This window comes from Enhydra lutris, unplaced genomic scaffold (assembly GCF_002288905.1).
Source record: "Enhydra lutris kenyoni isolate GAN:26980312 unplaced genomic scaffold, ASM228890v2 scaffoldscaffold54, whole genome shotgun sequence".
In the NCBI taxonomy this organism is placed as follows: Eukaryota; Metazoa; Chordata; class Mammalia; order Carnivora; family Mustelidae; genus Enhydra; species Enhydra lutris.
Window position 1 is genome coordinate 10,340,554 of NW_019154138.1, and position 16,453 is coordinate 10,357,006.

A 16,453-nucleotide genomic window follows, 5' to 3' on the forward strand; every position below is an offset into this window, starting at 1 on the left:
AAAGAGAAAAATACCCTTTTAATCTTAAGGGAAAAAAAATAAAAGAAAATGAAGAAATTATTAAGTGGTCAAAGATCAATATTCAAGTATTTTGCGTACATATAAAAGATTTTAACAAGTGCCTTACAAATGTAGTTCTACCTTAGTATTTTACAAAACCATGAAAGTTCACTACATTCAAATCCACACTGCACTGGTCCTTAACACAACCTCACTTGACATTAACAAGTCTTTACTACTTTATAATAAAAATGACATCTAACATATAAGAATTATCAATGCATGTGCATAACACACTGATGTAAACACAAAGCATGCTACAAAACATAACATTCAGACAAGCCTTTCACACTAACGTTTTCAAGTCAACTGGTATACTTTCAAATCCTATATAATGAATATCTGGTCCCAACAACAAGGGTATTTATAGGTAAACAATACCTACATATTTACAAAGAGGACTTCTGACTTTGAGAATTAACTTACTAAGGAGGTGAAACTTTAAAAGCTGTCTTCCAAGTTACATCAGATATGTCATGCGATGATTATTACATATAAGGCTATATATATCATAAAGCTTTAACCTTAAACTGCCTTATATAAAACTGTCAGGCTGAAACAAAAATTTGAAATTCTCATAGCTGCTCCTGAATTGTTTAAAAACAACAAAAGAACACCACCAACACATTTTTAGAATGAGTATAAGATTTATATACATACATTTAAATGCTAAAAACCGCTTTTTACTGTGTTTCTTACTTTTAGAGTAACGCCCCTAAAAGATGCTACCTCTTATTAACCATCATACTGTTCTAACAATCCAGATCAATGGAGATAACTCAAATTTTTATTTCAGTAACTCAAGTTAGTCAATTAATTCCCACTGACCTACAAGGCACATCAAACAATCACCCCCACTAACAATATGTGAAGTCAATTTTTTTGTCCACATAACTGTAGGGGCAACAAACTGGAAATCTAAAAAGCTTTATGTACATCAGTCACACTTCACAATCACAGACAACATTACCACTTACAAGGTTTCATCTTACTCTGCTGGAATGTAGGCTGGTTCAGTCCAGAGGTGCCCAGTTTCCTCTGTACAAAAGGATCGTTATTCACTGCAGGGAGTCCAAGAGCCCCAGTTCCTATACCAGTCAGGCTGCCTGTGCCAAGACCACCTACTAGAAAGAAGGAAGGCAGCCAGAAGTCTTATCATTACTCATATTCTTTACTTACATCAAAGATCTAGGTTTTTATTTAGAATGACAGTGTCTTTGTAAATTCGCTTATAACAATATTTAATTTTATACAGATCTAAATAAAAGTAGATAAAAATGGGCAAGGTGGGGCATCAGGGTGGCTCAGTTGGTTAAACACCTGCCTTCAGCCTAGCACAATGATCTTAGGGTCCTGTGATCCAGCCCTGTGTCAGATTCCCTCACAGGGAGTCTGCTTCTCCCTCTCCCTTTGCCCACACCCATTTGTGCACACATGCATGCTCTCGCTCTCAAATCTTTTTTTAAAAAAAGGAAAACACAAAAATGTCTTCAGCATATAGAATTGTTCATTTATTTATATTCTTTTTTTTTTTTAAGAATACTTTTTTTTTTTTTAAGATTTTATTTATTTATTTGACAGAGATCACAAGTAGACGGAAAGGCAGGCAGAGAGAGAGAGAGAGGGAAGCAGGCTCCCTGCTGAGCAGAGAGCCCGATGCGGGACTCGATCCCAGGACCCTGAGATCATGACCTGAGCCGAAGGCAGCGGCTTAACCCACTGAGCCACCCAGGCGCCCCCATTTATTTATATTCTTAATAAGACTAATATAGAAATCTTTAACTGTACATTCTCATAGGTGATATGCTATATAATATAGTCAAACTAAGAGGAACTGGTTTGCTTTTAACGCTGATTGAAAACTAAAGAATTTCATAGTATCTTCCAGTTAGCATGAGCCAGGACTTGCTTATTCCACTCAACTCTAGCCAACAGAATTTATAAGAAGGCCTTATTAAGGAAATTAATTTTGACTTAAATAAATCAACAATCAGGGTTAGAACCATACAAAAGAACTGCTAATCAGGTTACAGAGTCATCACATTTTCAGTCCTTAAATTTTGGTACACTGAAACTTATACCCTGAAGATAAAAGATGCAGATAGCTTAGGAGGAAACAAATGGGTACAGGAGAGGGGAAAAAACGTAACCTTTACTTCAATATAAAGTTCAAAGCCAAAACATTTGAAATAACTAAAAAAGTGTTAGGGATTTACTATCATTTTCAAGGTAGGTGAGGTATAACGAAGCAGAACATCTACCTGAATCTCCTATGTGAAATATTTTCTACCTTTATTATTTACTGAATGATTCATAAAGCTGTGAATTCTTTATCTGAACCTCCATCTTTCAGAATGTCATTAACACACTTGTTAATGTCTGTATTATCACTTGGTAAAACAGAATCCTTATAATCTGAATTAATTAATATTATAATAGTATAGTGTTCTCTTCCCAGCTTTGAAGAATGAAACCACCTCACAATTTAAACAGCTTTCATTACAACAGTGACTCCAAACACCTTACCCCACACTAAAGCACAATGAGATTTACAAATAATCTGCACTCTCATCCACCACTGCTCCCCCTTACCTGGAAGCTGTGATGAAAGTCCTCCAATACCACTGAAAGCAGTTGTCTGATTTGGGGTTGAAAGGGGTGGAAATGCTTTTGCTGGTGATTGAGGGGTACTGAAGGCAGAACCCAAATTTGGAGGAAAACCCTGCATACTCTGGGTGTGAGGGGCAGCTGAACCACCTATACTAAGAGATGCCATTCCACCAAGAGGGTCAATCTAAAGAAAAACATTATAAAAATGTATTAAACATACTTTAAGAACATACAGACATATGATACAGGTAAAGAAATCTTTAGCTCTTCATATGCTTAATCGGTAAACTGCAAAACCCCGAACAATCATAATACCTAAATCCTCAAATCAAGTCAACTGTGCTAGTCTTTTTTCTTACTATGTCACAGAATAGGTTTCAAGAGTTAGCCTCTGCCAAAGTATCAGAGCCGTAATGAGGGATACAAAACTTCAAGAATAACACTTATGATGAACTGCCCTGCAGCCAGCACTCAGCAGTGACAAAGGACAGTTGTTAGGTCTTCAAAATTTCCAATAAGCCCCTTTGTACCAGAAAGAATCTCTCAAACTACATTATTTAACTTTCAACACGAAAAACTTAGCAATCAGAAATAAATCTTCCAGTCAAAACAAATAAATCTACTCAAAATGTGAAGATCTTGAGGGCTGGAGGAGATCAGCTCTAATTTAAAACAAACAAACAAAAAACAAGGTATGCTATTCACCAAAAGATCTTTTAAAATATCTATAACTGCATTTTCAAGCTTCTTAGTTTGTGTCATTATTTCAGACGTTCATGACATAGAAAATGGTACACAAAATGCCTTTTATAAAGTGGCCCCTGAAGAATCACTAAACATTCTTTTCTTAAACCCCAATCTGCCAATCAATGCAGATGAAAAGAGAAGTGGAATATGTTGCTCCCAGAGAGAAGGAGGGTGGTTGGTGTCAGGGAGTAACTTAAATGTACCTTGTTTTTAAAAGAGCAGTTCAGTTGAGAGCTGAAGAGCCCCAGTTATAACAAGTCCTTATGCTCTAGCACTGTTGCTTGGCCCGTGAAGCTACAAACAAGACACATCAGGTTCAAAGGCAGTGCTTATTTCTCAAGTCTAAGTTACTCTTATTTTAAAAAGAAGCCCTTATCATTTACCTAAATAAGTTGTTTTGTACCTTTCCTCTCAGAGTCACGTTCTATTTAATGATTAAAGTCTATCCTCAACTATAATGCCTATTTATGGATCTCCTTTATAATGTAGTAGTGGATGCTAGACATGCAGGTATCTATAAGGTAATATATTTAGACAAATTTTCATTTGACAAATTACAAATGATGTAGAAGTTTATTCTATTCCAAGTCTATGAACACACACAGATGTACCAGTTGTAGCATTCATTTACCTGAACGGGAGAAATGGCATCTAAGCTGCTAGCACTAGGAGGGCGTCCTTTTGGCATAACTCCAGGTGGAGGCTGTCTGGCCTTGTTCATAACATTACTGCAATTGGCCACCATGGTAAGGATGGTTTCTGATAACTCCTGAGAAACACTCCTAACAACAGAAGAGAAACAAAAAATATCACTTAGAACACCTAAAGAAACAAACCTGATTTTTTCTTTTAAGTAGGCTCCATGACCAATGTGGAGCCCAATGTGGGGCTTAAACTCACAACCCTGAAATCAAGACCTGAGCTGAGATCAAGAGTTGGATGCTTAACCAAGTGGGCTACCCAGGCACCCACATACCTAATTTTCTAATAAAGAAAACCTGACAGAACATGTGCCTAAATTTCCACCATACCCCAAGTCTTTGCATCCATCATTAAACAAGGGTTTTCTGAGCAACGGCTCTCTCGTGGAGATACCTATTTTATACCCTTGAAACTAAGCCTTTTGTATGGCACAACAAATGTATTTTTAAAAACACTCCAAGAAACATTACATATATTCACCCATTTTGCCAAAAATTATGCCCAAACCTGAATATAGCAAAGCCAACAGATAAGAAAACTCAATACTAGTTTCTCATAAATGCAAAACATTTAAGTATAGATAAAAATACCATATACATGTAGTCACTACACCTGTCAAGCACATAAAGAACTGATTCCTAAAATGTCAAGTAGGATAAATGTTTGTTTAATGAAAAACCCACCTTCTCATCTTAAGGCATCACTGCCTCATAAAACTGTAGAAAACCCTTGTATTTCTAAACTCTATACAAACTTGATTCTGTCTTTAATCTTTCCTCCTAAATTCAGAATATTACTACTGCCATCAAGAAGTAAAAGTAGTCAGTCAGAGAAGACCATTATTTCATGTTTGGGAAATGAAATATAAAACTAGACATCAAATCACTACAGTACAATCTACAAAATTCTTACTTGAACCAGTATGAAAGACACAGTGGCTCCAACACGGATTATGAATTTAAATGAACAATGAGTTGGGTTTTTTTTCATCTATTAAAGCAGGAAAGAAAAAATATTAACAGATCATGGAAAAGAAGAGGGAGATGTCAAGTACTACAAGTTTGAGTTTACTTATTTACTTTAGTACTAATTTCCAAAAGATGCTGCAAACAAAGACATTTCAAACAGAAAAAAACATGACTAGCTCTCTCTAGCCTCTATATATCTAAGTTCAAATACCTACTCCCATGCAATTAAAACTTCATGGACATACCAGTGTGATCTCTTAGATTACCAAATACTCCACTAGCAAGGCTATGAGGAAATAGACATTTTCACTGCTGGTGGTTATACAGAATGAAAAACTTCCTAGGGAGGGAAATTTTCCAGTAACTAATAAAACTATACATGCATTTCCATTTATTCCAATAGGCTCTGCTTCTAATGGTCCCAAATACACACTAGCAAAGACGATGGCTACAAACACTATTTACTGCAACACTACTTATGATATATAGCAAAAATAATCAGAATGTCCACCAGTCAGAAACTGGTTTAATAAAGCGCAAACATCTACTCAATGAAGTACTATGCAGCAATTACAAGGAATAAGAAAGCTCTTTGATTCTATGGAATAAACTGTAGGATACCTGATCAAATGAAAGCATGTTGTTATAGAGTATACAATATTCTCCATTCACTGTAGTAAAGAGGAAAATACACAAATACTTTTTAAAATGCAAAGATAACCCCCAAATATAAATGAAAATGGTTACCAAACAAGAACAAGGTGGGGGTAAGAGCCACAAAGATCCCTCTTAGTTTCTTAGTTAAAAAAAGAGACCATAACTAACTAACTAAATAAATAAATAAGAAATCATTCCAAAGACATCTATGCCATGGGTTAATGGCTTATTTGTGGAGTATAAGGAATAACACGGAGGACATGGGGAGATGGAGAGGAGAAGGGAGTTGGGGGAAATTAGAGGGGGAGACAAACTATGAGAGACTGTGGACTGTGAAAAACAATCTGAGTGTTTTGGAGGGGCGGAGGGTGGGAGGTTGGGTGAGCCTGGTGGTGGGTATTATGGAGGGCACGTATTACATGGAGCACTGCATAAACAATGAATGTGCATAAACAATGAATTCTAGAACACTGAAATTTTAAAAATAAATAAAAATTCAAATAAATAACTAAGAAACCATTCCAAAGACATGTATGCCATGGGTTAATGGTCTCCACTAGTAAATAATAATCACTATGTTGCAATGAATACAAAAGGCCTTAAATTTTAAGACACAATATTTTATGTATTACACAAAAAGGAAATAAACTAATTTCAACTGTTATCACTAATGATATGAATCATTTCAGATGTTAAAATATTAAACAGTGGGTATCTCAGATTGACAAGCTATGGTTAATTAAAATATTCCTTATTATTTGGAAAAAACTTTCTTATATTTGACACAATTTCAAACTTAAAGAGACCAGAATATTATTAGGGACTCCCATAAATGCTTTACTCACCAATTAGTTACATTTTGCCCAATTTGTTTAGCCAGTCTTTCTATACTCTCCTCCAAAAAGTGTATGTAAAGACGTTATCTTTTATCCCTAAATACTTCACTACATTTATCCTAAGAACAAGGACATTTTCTTATAGAACTACGTAGAATAATATATATCAGGAAGTTTAACACAAATAAGCCATATTCAAATTACATCATTCCCACAAGATACTTCACTGCTATTATTCCCCTGCCTCATGATCCGATCCACTGCACTGCTGTCACCACTTCTTTGAACTAGAGAAATTCACCAGCTGTTATTTGTCTTCCTCCAACTGGATTTTTTTTAAGTTAATTTATTCAATATCCCTTGATTTGAGTTTGTCTGATATCTTATATTTTAGATGCGTTTGTTGCAGGACTACCACATAAGTTACATTACATTCTTCTCCGTGCATTTTATTTTTTGTTTATATTATTGTTTTAAGTAATCTCGATACCCAATGTGGGGCTTAAACTCAAAACACCCCAAGAACAAGAGTCAGATGTCCCCTCAGTGCATTTAATTAGGAGGCATATGATATAGAGAGCTGGTGATCACTTTGATCTATAAATTAATGTGGCATATGCCAGGCTTCTCCATTGAAATGTTACTTCTTTCCCCCTTTGTTATTATAAGGTAATTTGTGGGGAGAGACGCTGAAATTAGGTGATTGTCCTGCTCCTCAAACATTCTCTCACGACTTTTAGCAGCCACTGAAGTTTATAACTCCATCATAATTATTTCTGTATTTATTAACTGGAAGAACTTCCCTTCTTTGGCATTTACATGCATCATTAAAATTCTTCGACAAGACAGGTTCTTCTAATACAGCAACAAAAGAAATTAAAACCTGGAGTTGGGTAAACCACCTCCTTACAAAAAAATACAAAACATTTTATCCAATTTCAATATGCCCTTAAATTTCCAGTATTTAATTCCAGTTTACTTACTTCCAGGTGGATTACAATGTACAAATGTGAAAGGCAACATTCTAAAACTAAATTTTAAAACATTAAGAACTTACAGAGCAGGGTTTCTCAACTGTTGCACTATCAGCACTATGGACTGGATAATTCTTTGTTGTTGGGAGGCTCTACTGTGGACTATAAAATGTTTAACAGCAACCCCGGCCTTTACCTACTAGATGCCCTTAACACATTTCTCTCTGCTTGTAACAATCTATAACAGTATCAAATAACTCTGAGGAAGGAATACTCCCTGAGAACACCCAGTTAGGGATATATGTGTGCAAATTTCTCAAAAAGCATAGAAAAGCAAAATAAAATTCAAGATCTACATGGGATAGCTTACGAAAACAGGACTGGAGAGGAAGACAAAGTTAGCTCCAAAAATGTTACAGGTTAAGCTGCACAGTAGACTCATAGGTGTTTATTATGCTTCAGAAATTACAAAAAAGGGCACCTGGGTGGCTCAGTGGGTTAAAGCCTCTGCTTTCAGCTCAGGTCATGATCCCAGGGTCCTGGGATCAAGCCCCACATCGGGCTCTCTGCCTATCAGGGAGCCTGCTTCCTCCTCTCTCTCTCTGCCTACTTGTGATCTCTGTCAAATACACGGATAAAATCTTTAAAAAAAAAAAAAAAAAGAAATTACAAAAAAATACACAGTACATAAGCAAACGGTGAAATAAAAAGATCTCCAAATATTCTCTACTCCATAAAAGCAACTAGAAAAGTGGCAAAAATTATCAGAATCAACTATATTAGAACTCTTACATATATGATACATAACATATATATGATACATGAATTCTTGATATATAACAATCCAGAAATTTTTATTCCAGAAAGACTGAATCTTCGTAATAAAAGCTTTCCGGTATCTCAATTTGCTTTACTCCCATGCCGCCCCCTCCAGCTGGACAGCAACCTTGAAAACCTATCATTACAGAGAAAAACCAACAGCCTGACAGTCACAGGACAGGGCTCAGAACTGGCTTGAGGCATCTCCAAAGCCTCATCCTCAGAGAACCCTGAGAGACAACAATGGCAAGATTATCTGACCTAAGAGCTGGCCAAGCACAGCCTTTTCCCTCACGAGATACTTGCTGATACATTTAAAGGGAACTGTTTTAATTTTCTGGCTGCCTAGGGTGGAAGATAACAGTTTGAGCAAATAAGAGGTTAACCAAAAAGCTTAAAAGGAAAATTTGGGGAATAAGATTCCCATGGGTGAAATGGAGAACTCTGATTTTCCCAGAGAATCAAGAAGTCCTTGGACATGTACTGAGCAATGCCAATATGTCAATCTGTGATATTACCACAAAAAGACCTAAAACGGACCAAGCTCTTACCTCAAGTTGACGTTCAGGGTCTAAGAAGGAAATAAAGGCTAACAAGTTGTTGTCAAGTGATTAGTGTTAAGATGTGCCCCAATATGCACAAAAAAAAACACAGGAAAAAGAGTAACTTGCTCATTCTGGCATTTAAGAAAATCACCCAGTCATGATCTCAGGGTCCTGGGATCAAGCACCCCATTGGGCTCTCTGCTCAGCAGGGAGCCTGCTTCCTCCTCTCTCTCCCTCTCTCTCTCTCTCTCTCTGCCTGCCTCTCTGCCTATTTGTGATCTCTCTGCCAAGTAAATAAATAAAATCTTTTTTTTTTTTTTTTTTAAAGAAAAGGAAAAAAAAAAATCACCCAAGTCTTAGCTGATCACCAGGCTACCCAATGTCAATGGCCTAAGGTGACAAAAAAGAATATGGACACGACAGAAATAGTTCCAAAAAATCTCTAAATGAAAGAAAAAAAGCAACAAAACAAAAAACAGAGGTGGGGGTGGGTGCCTGATTTCAAGAACTCACACATTATTTTGACTTACCAGTTTCCAACCACAAATTACAAGATATGCAAAACAAAAACAAAAACACAGTAAAGCATGGCCTGCACACAGCAATAAAATGCTATCATCAAAAACTGTCCTGGGAGGGGCACCTGGGTGGCTCAGTGGGTTAAAGCCTCTGCCATCAGCTCAGGTCATGATCCCAGGGTCCTGGGAACGAGCCCCACATTGGGCTCTCTGCTCAGCAGGGAGCCTGCTTCCTCCTCTCTCTCTGCCTGTCTCTCTGCCTACTTGTGATCTCTGTCAAATAAATAAATAAAATCTTTAAAAAAAAAATCAGAATTTAGTAAGAAATTCTGGCGGGGCAGGGGTGGGGGACGACACTACCTGTCCTGAGAAAAAGACATGCTGGCCTTAGTAGACAAAGACTTTAAATCACTTATTTCAATATGTTTCAGGAACTGAAGTAGGGGCACCTGGGTGGCTCAGGGGGTTAAAGCCTCTGCCTTCAGCTCAGGTCATGATCCCAGGGTCCTGCAATCGAGCCCCACACGGGGCTCTTTGCTCAGTGGGGAGCCTGCCTCCCTTTCTCTGCCTACTTGCGATCTCTGTCAAATAAAATAAAAGATTTTATTTATTTGACAGACAGAGATCGCAAGTAGGCAGAGAGACAGGCAGAGAGAGAGGAGGAAGCAGGCCCCCCTGCCGAGCAGAGAGCCCCAGGACCAGGGGATCACGACCCGAGCTGAAGGCATAGGCTTTAACCCACTGAGCCACCCAGGCGCCCCTAAATAAAAATCTTAAAAAACAAACAAACAAACAAACAAAAAACCACTGAAGTAAAGCATGTTAGAAAGAACTACAAGAAAAACTTTTAAAAAGGTGCCCCTCAAGGGCTGGCTGGCTGGCTGAGTTGGTGGAACATACAAAGTCCTGATCTCAGGGTTTTGAGTTTTAGCCCCATGATGGGTGTAGAGATTTCTTAAAAATTAAAATCCTGGGGGCGCCTGGGTGGCTCAGTGGGTTAAGCCGCTGCCTTCGGCTCAGGTATGATCCCAGGGTCCTGGGATCGAGCCCCGCATCGGGCTCTCTGTACAGCAGGGAGCCTGCTTCCCTTCCTCTCTCTCTGCCTGCCTCTCTGCCTACTTGTGATCTCTCTGTCAAATAAATAAATAAAATCTTTAAAAAAATAAAATAAAATAAAATCCTACGGGGGGAGAGGTGGCTCTGTCAGATGGGAATCTTACTCTTGGTTTTGGCTCAGGTCCTGATCTCAGGTTGTGGGAATGATCCCTACATGGGGCTCAACACGGAACCTGCCTGGGATTCTCTCTCCCTATCCCTCTGCCCCTCCCCCCAATTGATCATGCTCTCTCTTGCTCTCTGAATTAAAAAAAAAAAAAAAAAAAAAAAAAGATGTTCCTCAAGATAGAGCATCTAGAAATTATTATTTCTTGGAGCACCTGGCTGGCTTAGTTGATGTGCACACAACTCTTGATCTTGGGGTCATGGGTTTCAGCCTCACACTGGGTGTAGTAACTTCCTTAAATAAGTAAGTAAAATTTTAAAAAAAGAATTCTTTTAGAGTTGAAAAATCCAGTAACTGGGGGGCCTGGGTAGCTCAGCCAGTTAAATGTCTCCCTTTGGCTCAGGTCATGATCCCAGAGTCCTGGAATCAAGACCCGAAATGGGCTGCCTGCTCAACAGCAGGATCTCCCTCTCTCTTCTGCTGCTCTAATAAATAAAAAAAAATCTTCAAAAAGAAAAGAGGACAGAAAAGAAAAGAGGAAAGAAGAAGAAAGGAGAAAAGAAAAATGTAGTAACTGCCAACTTCACTACAGGTTCCCAAGAACAGATTCATGCAGGCAAGAGAATCCAAGAATCTGAAAATAACTAAGATTATCCAGCCTGAAAAAGTGAAAGAAAAAAGTGGAAAAAAATAAAATCAGAGACCGGTGGAACACTACCAAACGTATCAAGACATATATAATGGGAGTTCCAGAAGGAGAGAGGAGATGGAAAAGGGGCAAAAAGAGTATTTGTCGAAATAACAGCTAAAAACTTCCTGAATTTGATGAAAACCATTAATCTAGACCCCCAAGAAGCTCAACAAACTCCAAGTAATATAAACATACAAGGTCCAAACCTAGAAACATAATCAAACTGGTGAAAGAAAAAAAGACAATGTAAGCAGCTTAATGGCAAGGAGAGGCAATGTAGTGCATACAAGGGAGCCTCAAAATAAATTAACGGCTGATGTCCCCTCAGAAACTATGGAAGCCAGGAAGCCCTGGGATGGCATATTCAAAGAACTGAAGGAAAAGGAGTAGCAATCAAGAATCCTCTATTATAAAACTATCCTCGAAATACAAAGGAGAAATTAAAACTTTCCCACTTAAACCAAAACTGAGGGAATTTATTCTTAAATTATCTACCCTAACAAGAAATAAAGGGAATCCCTTATGCCGAAATGAAAGGACACTGCACAGTACCCTGAGTTCACATGAAACAAGTAAGAGCACCAGCACAGTGACCTGGATAAATATAAAACACAGTGTGTGTTTTTTAATTTATATCTTTTTAATCTCTTACTTGATCTTTCTTTTTCTGGCTTGGTAAGTTTATTATTGTCTTTACCTAAAAAATCTTCATAGAAATTATGGTTTGGTTTATTAGCTCTCAGTGGCCTGCTCCTAAGCTCTGTGAAAGTTTGAGTTCTTCAGAGCTACCTCATCTTTCTTCAGGGCCAAGAGAATTTGGGACAGTTCCACTTATTCTAACTTCTTTCTTAGGCTCCTTCTCATAGACTAGATTCTTTCATACAGCAGCATGAGCTTTCTTACACATCTTCACCATGTTTAGAGTTACTTTGTTCTTTATATATTTACAGAATTGTCTTTTCTTCCCCCCCCCCCCTTAAAGTCGTCTCCATACCCAGTGTGGGGCTCAAACTTACAACCCCAAGATCAAGAGTCAAATAAATGCTCCACTGACTGAGCCAGGCAGGTCCCCTGAGAATTGTTTCATGTCAGCATCTTCATCTTCTTCCATTCAGTAATGCATATAATCTGCAATGTTCTGACCCATATGCTTCCGATGTACTTCTGCACTGAATTCCTTGCTTTCCAAACCAGGGAATAATTTGGTACTATGAGGGACAGACAAGCCTCCATCCGCAGGTCCCTTGAGGGCCACAAAATATTTCCAGTAGCAGTTGTGGCCAGCCCTGCATCCAAAAAGCAGGTAAAGACACCAGGTTGACCGTCAATGCTTTCCACATTGTATTCATCTCCAGTCACCTCCACCTGGCCTTCACAGCTCTTGTCTATGCCAAACCTACCAAAGGCCAGTAGCAGACCACTACAATATGCTGTAGCGTAATTTGTCAGGTCAGCCTTCACATTGTACTTTGGGAGTTCATGAGCATAAGCTGCAAAAATAATCGTATCTCCTTCTATACTGGCATAAGCAATCTGACAAATGATCCTTCTGTTAGCTACTTGAACTATCATTCTATATTTGATGTGTTGTACTTATTTTTATCCTAAATTACCAAGTGTTTCTGAGCATAGTAATCAATTATATCCTCTCATCTTCTAATGTTCATTTGGTACCTCTTAAAGCAAGACTTTCTCTTGACAGTTTTAACAAACTCCACCCTGCAGAACAGAGAACAGCGTCCACAGCTTGCCAGAGACCTACCTCCTGCTTGATTTAAAAGATAATTACCACACAAGGTAATAATTATACCTTTTTTGATGATAACACTATGTAGAGAGGTGTAATCTAACAATAGCAGCCCAATGAAGGAGAAAGAGGACAGAGCTATATGAGTAAATTTTTGCATTCTATTGAAATTCAGTTGGTATTAATCAGAACTAGGGTGTTTTAAGTTAAGATGTTAATTTTAACAGGTTAACTTACAAAGGGAAAACGTAACTCAAAAGCATATATTCAAGGAAACAACAAGGGAATTAAGATGATATACTACAAGATATATGTTTAACAGTGAAGGAGGCAGTAATGGAGAAATAAAAGAAAAAAAGACATAAAATATACAGGAAAATAGAAATGACATGAATAAATTACCTTATCAGTAATCACATTAAATATATATAGATCAAATACTCCAATTAAGAGATGATCAAATGAAATGAAACAAGATGGGATTGGGAGGGAGACAAACCATAATTGACTCTTAATCTCACAAAACAAACTGAGGGTTAATGGGGGGAGGGGGGTTGGGGGGGTGGGACTGTGGACATTGGGGAGGGTATGTGCTATGGTGAGTGCTGTGAAGTGTGTAAACCTGGCGATTCACAGACCTGTACCCCTGGGGATAAAAAGATATTATATGTTTAAAAGAATAAAATTTAAAAAAAAAAAAAAACCTAAGGTTCTATTCACCAAGTCAGTTCTCAAAAGCAGCTAATACAGAACCTAGATAAACAAGTGAAATTGAAAATAAAATATTTTCTTACCTCTTCAAAAAAAAAAAAAAAAAAAAAAAGAATAAAAAAATGGATTAAAAAAAAAAAATCCAACTATATGTTGTCCAGAACTGACTCACACTTTAGATTAAGACTTCTATAACTTGAAGATAAAAGATGAAAAAAGATACCATGCAAACATTAACAAAAAGAGAACTACATTAGCTCCACTAATGAGAGACAAAATGTAGCCATAAAGTAAAAACTTAACAGGAAATAAGGATTTTATAATACTAAAAAGGCCAATCCTTCTTACAGGAAGACATATAATAATCATAAGCATACATACCTTTAAAAACAGAGCCCCCAAACACATGAAGAGAAAACTGAAGGGAGAAATAAACAACTCAAAAATAGTTGGAGGCTTCTATACTCTATTATCAATAACTGATAGTCAGCAATACTGTATTATATACTTCAAAGTTGCTGAGAGACAAGATCTTAATTGCACCCACCACAAAAAAAAAAGAAGAAATGATAATTACGTGGTGTGACAGGTTAGCTAACACTATTTTAACTGTACACTGCAATATATAAATGTATCAAATGAACACATACACAAACTGACACAATGTCAATTATACCTCACTTTAAAAAAAAAAAAAACAAAACAGAACTACAGAGCTGTTAAACAAGGAACACAGACTTCAGCAACACTATTAAACCAACTAATCCTAACAAACATACAGAACACCCTACCCAACAGCAGACTATACACTTCCTTCTCAAGGGCACATGGAAAATTCTCCAGGATAGACCCTGTTAGGCCACATGATAAAACTCAATAATTTCAAGAGACTATAAAATCATGTAAAGCATATTCTCCACTCACAACTGAATAAAACTAAAAATTAGTTAAGAGAAACTAGGTATTCCCAAATATGTGAAAATTAAATACAACAAACTTATATGGGTCAAAGAAAATTACAAAATACTTTCAGATGACTTAATACCAAACTTAAAGCATTTCATAGGGGGAAATTCAAAGCCATAAACACCCCAAATTAAACAAGAACAATCTCAAACAGAAAAATCAAACTTTTCATCTTAGTAAATTTAAAAAAGTTCAAACTATCGAGTCCCACATCAGGCTCCTTGCTCGGCGGAGAGCCTGCTTCTCCCTCTGCCTCTGCCTGCCATTCTGTCTGCCTGTGCTCACTCTCTCCCCTTCTCTCTCTGACAAATAAATAAAATCTTAAAAAAAAAAAAAAAAGTTCAAACTAAACACAAAATAAGAAGCTGAAATAAATGGAAAAAAGAAAAAGAACGGATAAAAACGAAACCGAAAGTTGCTTCTTTGAAAAAGGTTAACAAGACTGACATACATTTATCCACAATGACAAGAAAAGGGTGATGAGGGAGGAAGGGAATAAAGAAGAGATTCAAATTATTAAAACCAGGAACTGAAAAACAGGATTTTACCACCAACCTGAAAGAAGTGAGAAAGAGTATAAGGAGATAGTATAAAGGAACAAGATGGGCAAACTCCTAGAGAAGACAAAAATGACCAAAACTGATTCAAAAGAGGGGGAAAAAAAAAAAAAAGAATGAAAATTTCCCTAGGGGCACCTGGCTAGCTTGGTCAATAGATCCATGTGACTCATGGTCTCAGAGTTGTTAAGTTCAAGGCACCACTGAGTGTACAGATCACTTAAAAATAAAAATCTTAAAAAAAAAAAAAAAATCTGTATACATCTGTTTACATCTATAACAAGATACAGAAGCTCAGGACCAGATGGCTTCACTGCTTAATTCTACGGAACATTTGAAGAATTGACACCAATTTTTCTCACAACAATTTAAAGAGAAAAGGGAAAGAACACTTATCAATTCACTGCATGAGGCTATTATTACCCTGATAATCAAAACCAGACCAAAAAAAAAAAAACAAAAACCAAGAAAACCACAGAACAATATCCCTTAGGGATGCAGACACAAAAACCCTCACCGAATACTAGCAAACTGAATTCAGCAACATATAAAAAGTAGTATACACAAAGACCAAGTGAATGCAAGATTTTTTAACATCCAAATCTCACTTAATATGCATAACAAAATAAAAAAAAAAACACAAAATGACCTCACGAGATACAGACAAAAGCATCTAATAAAATATCTTCATGATAAAACATGCAACTAACTAGAATTAAAGGTAAGGAAACCTCAACCTGAAGGGTATCTAAACCCACAGCCAACATTACATTTAATGGTTGAACACCTTCTAAATTCAAGTACAAGACAAGAATGTCTGCTCTGGCCATTTCTATTCAACATCAAACGGCAGGTTCACTGTAGAGAAAAAAAAAAGATGGGAAGGAGAAAAAACTATTCACGCCATTACCTGACTTGTACAAAAGAAACTATACATACAACAGAGGAAGATTAGGACTTATACATTGAAAAGGACAAAACATCACTGAAAAAAATTAAAGACCTAAATAAAATACATGAATCACAAAACTTAGTATTATAAAATGGCAATACTTCCCAAAATGATATAAAGATTCAATGTAATTCCAGTGATGATCTTCACAACTTTGCAAGAACTCATATG

At 36.9% G+C, this 16,453-nt stretch overlaps 1 protein-coding gene and 1 pseudogene across 6 annotated transcripts in view; both read right to left on the reverse strand.

Annotated features, from left to right (window-relative positions):
* LOC111157346 (CCR4-NOT transcription complex subunit 1) overlaps positions 1-16,453 on the reverse strand; it is a 111,054-nt gene that overhangs the window by 34,209 nt on the left and 60,392 nt on the right. For 2 of the 6 annotated variants that reach the window (XM_022518673.1, XM_022518676.1), the window contains exons 17-19: positions 4,049-4,199; positions 2,653-2,854; positions 1,038-1,184 (exon numbers count right to left, since the gene is read on the reverse strand). In XM_022518673.1, the coding sequence (XP_022374381.1) occupies positions 1,038-1,184; positions 2,653-2,854; positions 4,049-4,199 (500 nt within the window). The remainder of the gene's footprint in view (positions 1-1,037; positions 1,185-2,652; positions 2,855-4,048; positions 4,200-16,453) is intronic. The other 4 variants (XM_022518674.1, XM_022518677.1, XM_022518675.1 and 1 more) reach the window with 2 other exon arrangements.
* Positions 12,082-15,503, reverse strand: LOC111157328 (annotated as a pseudogene).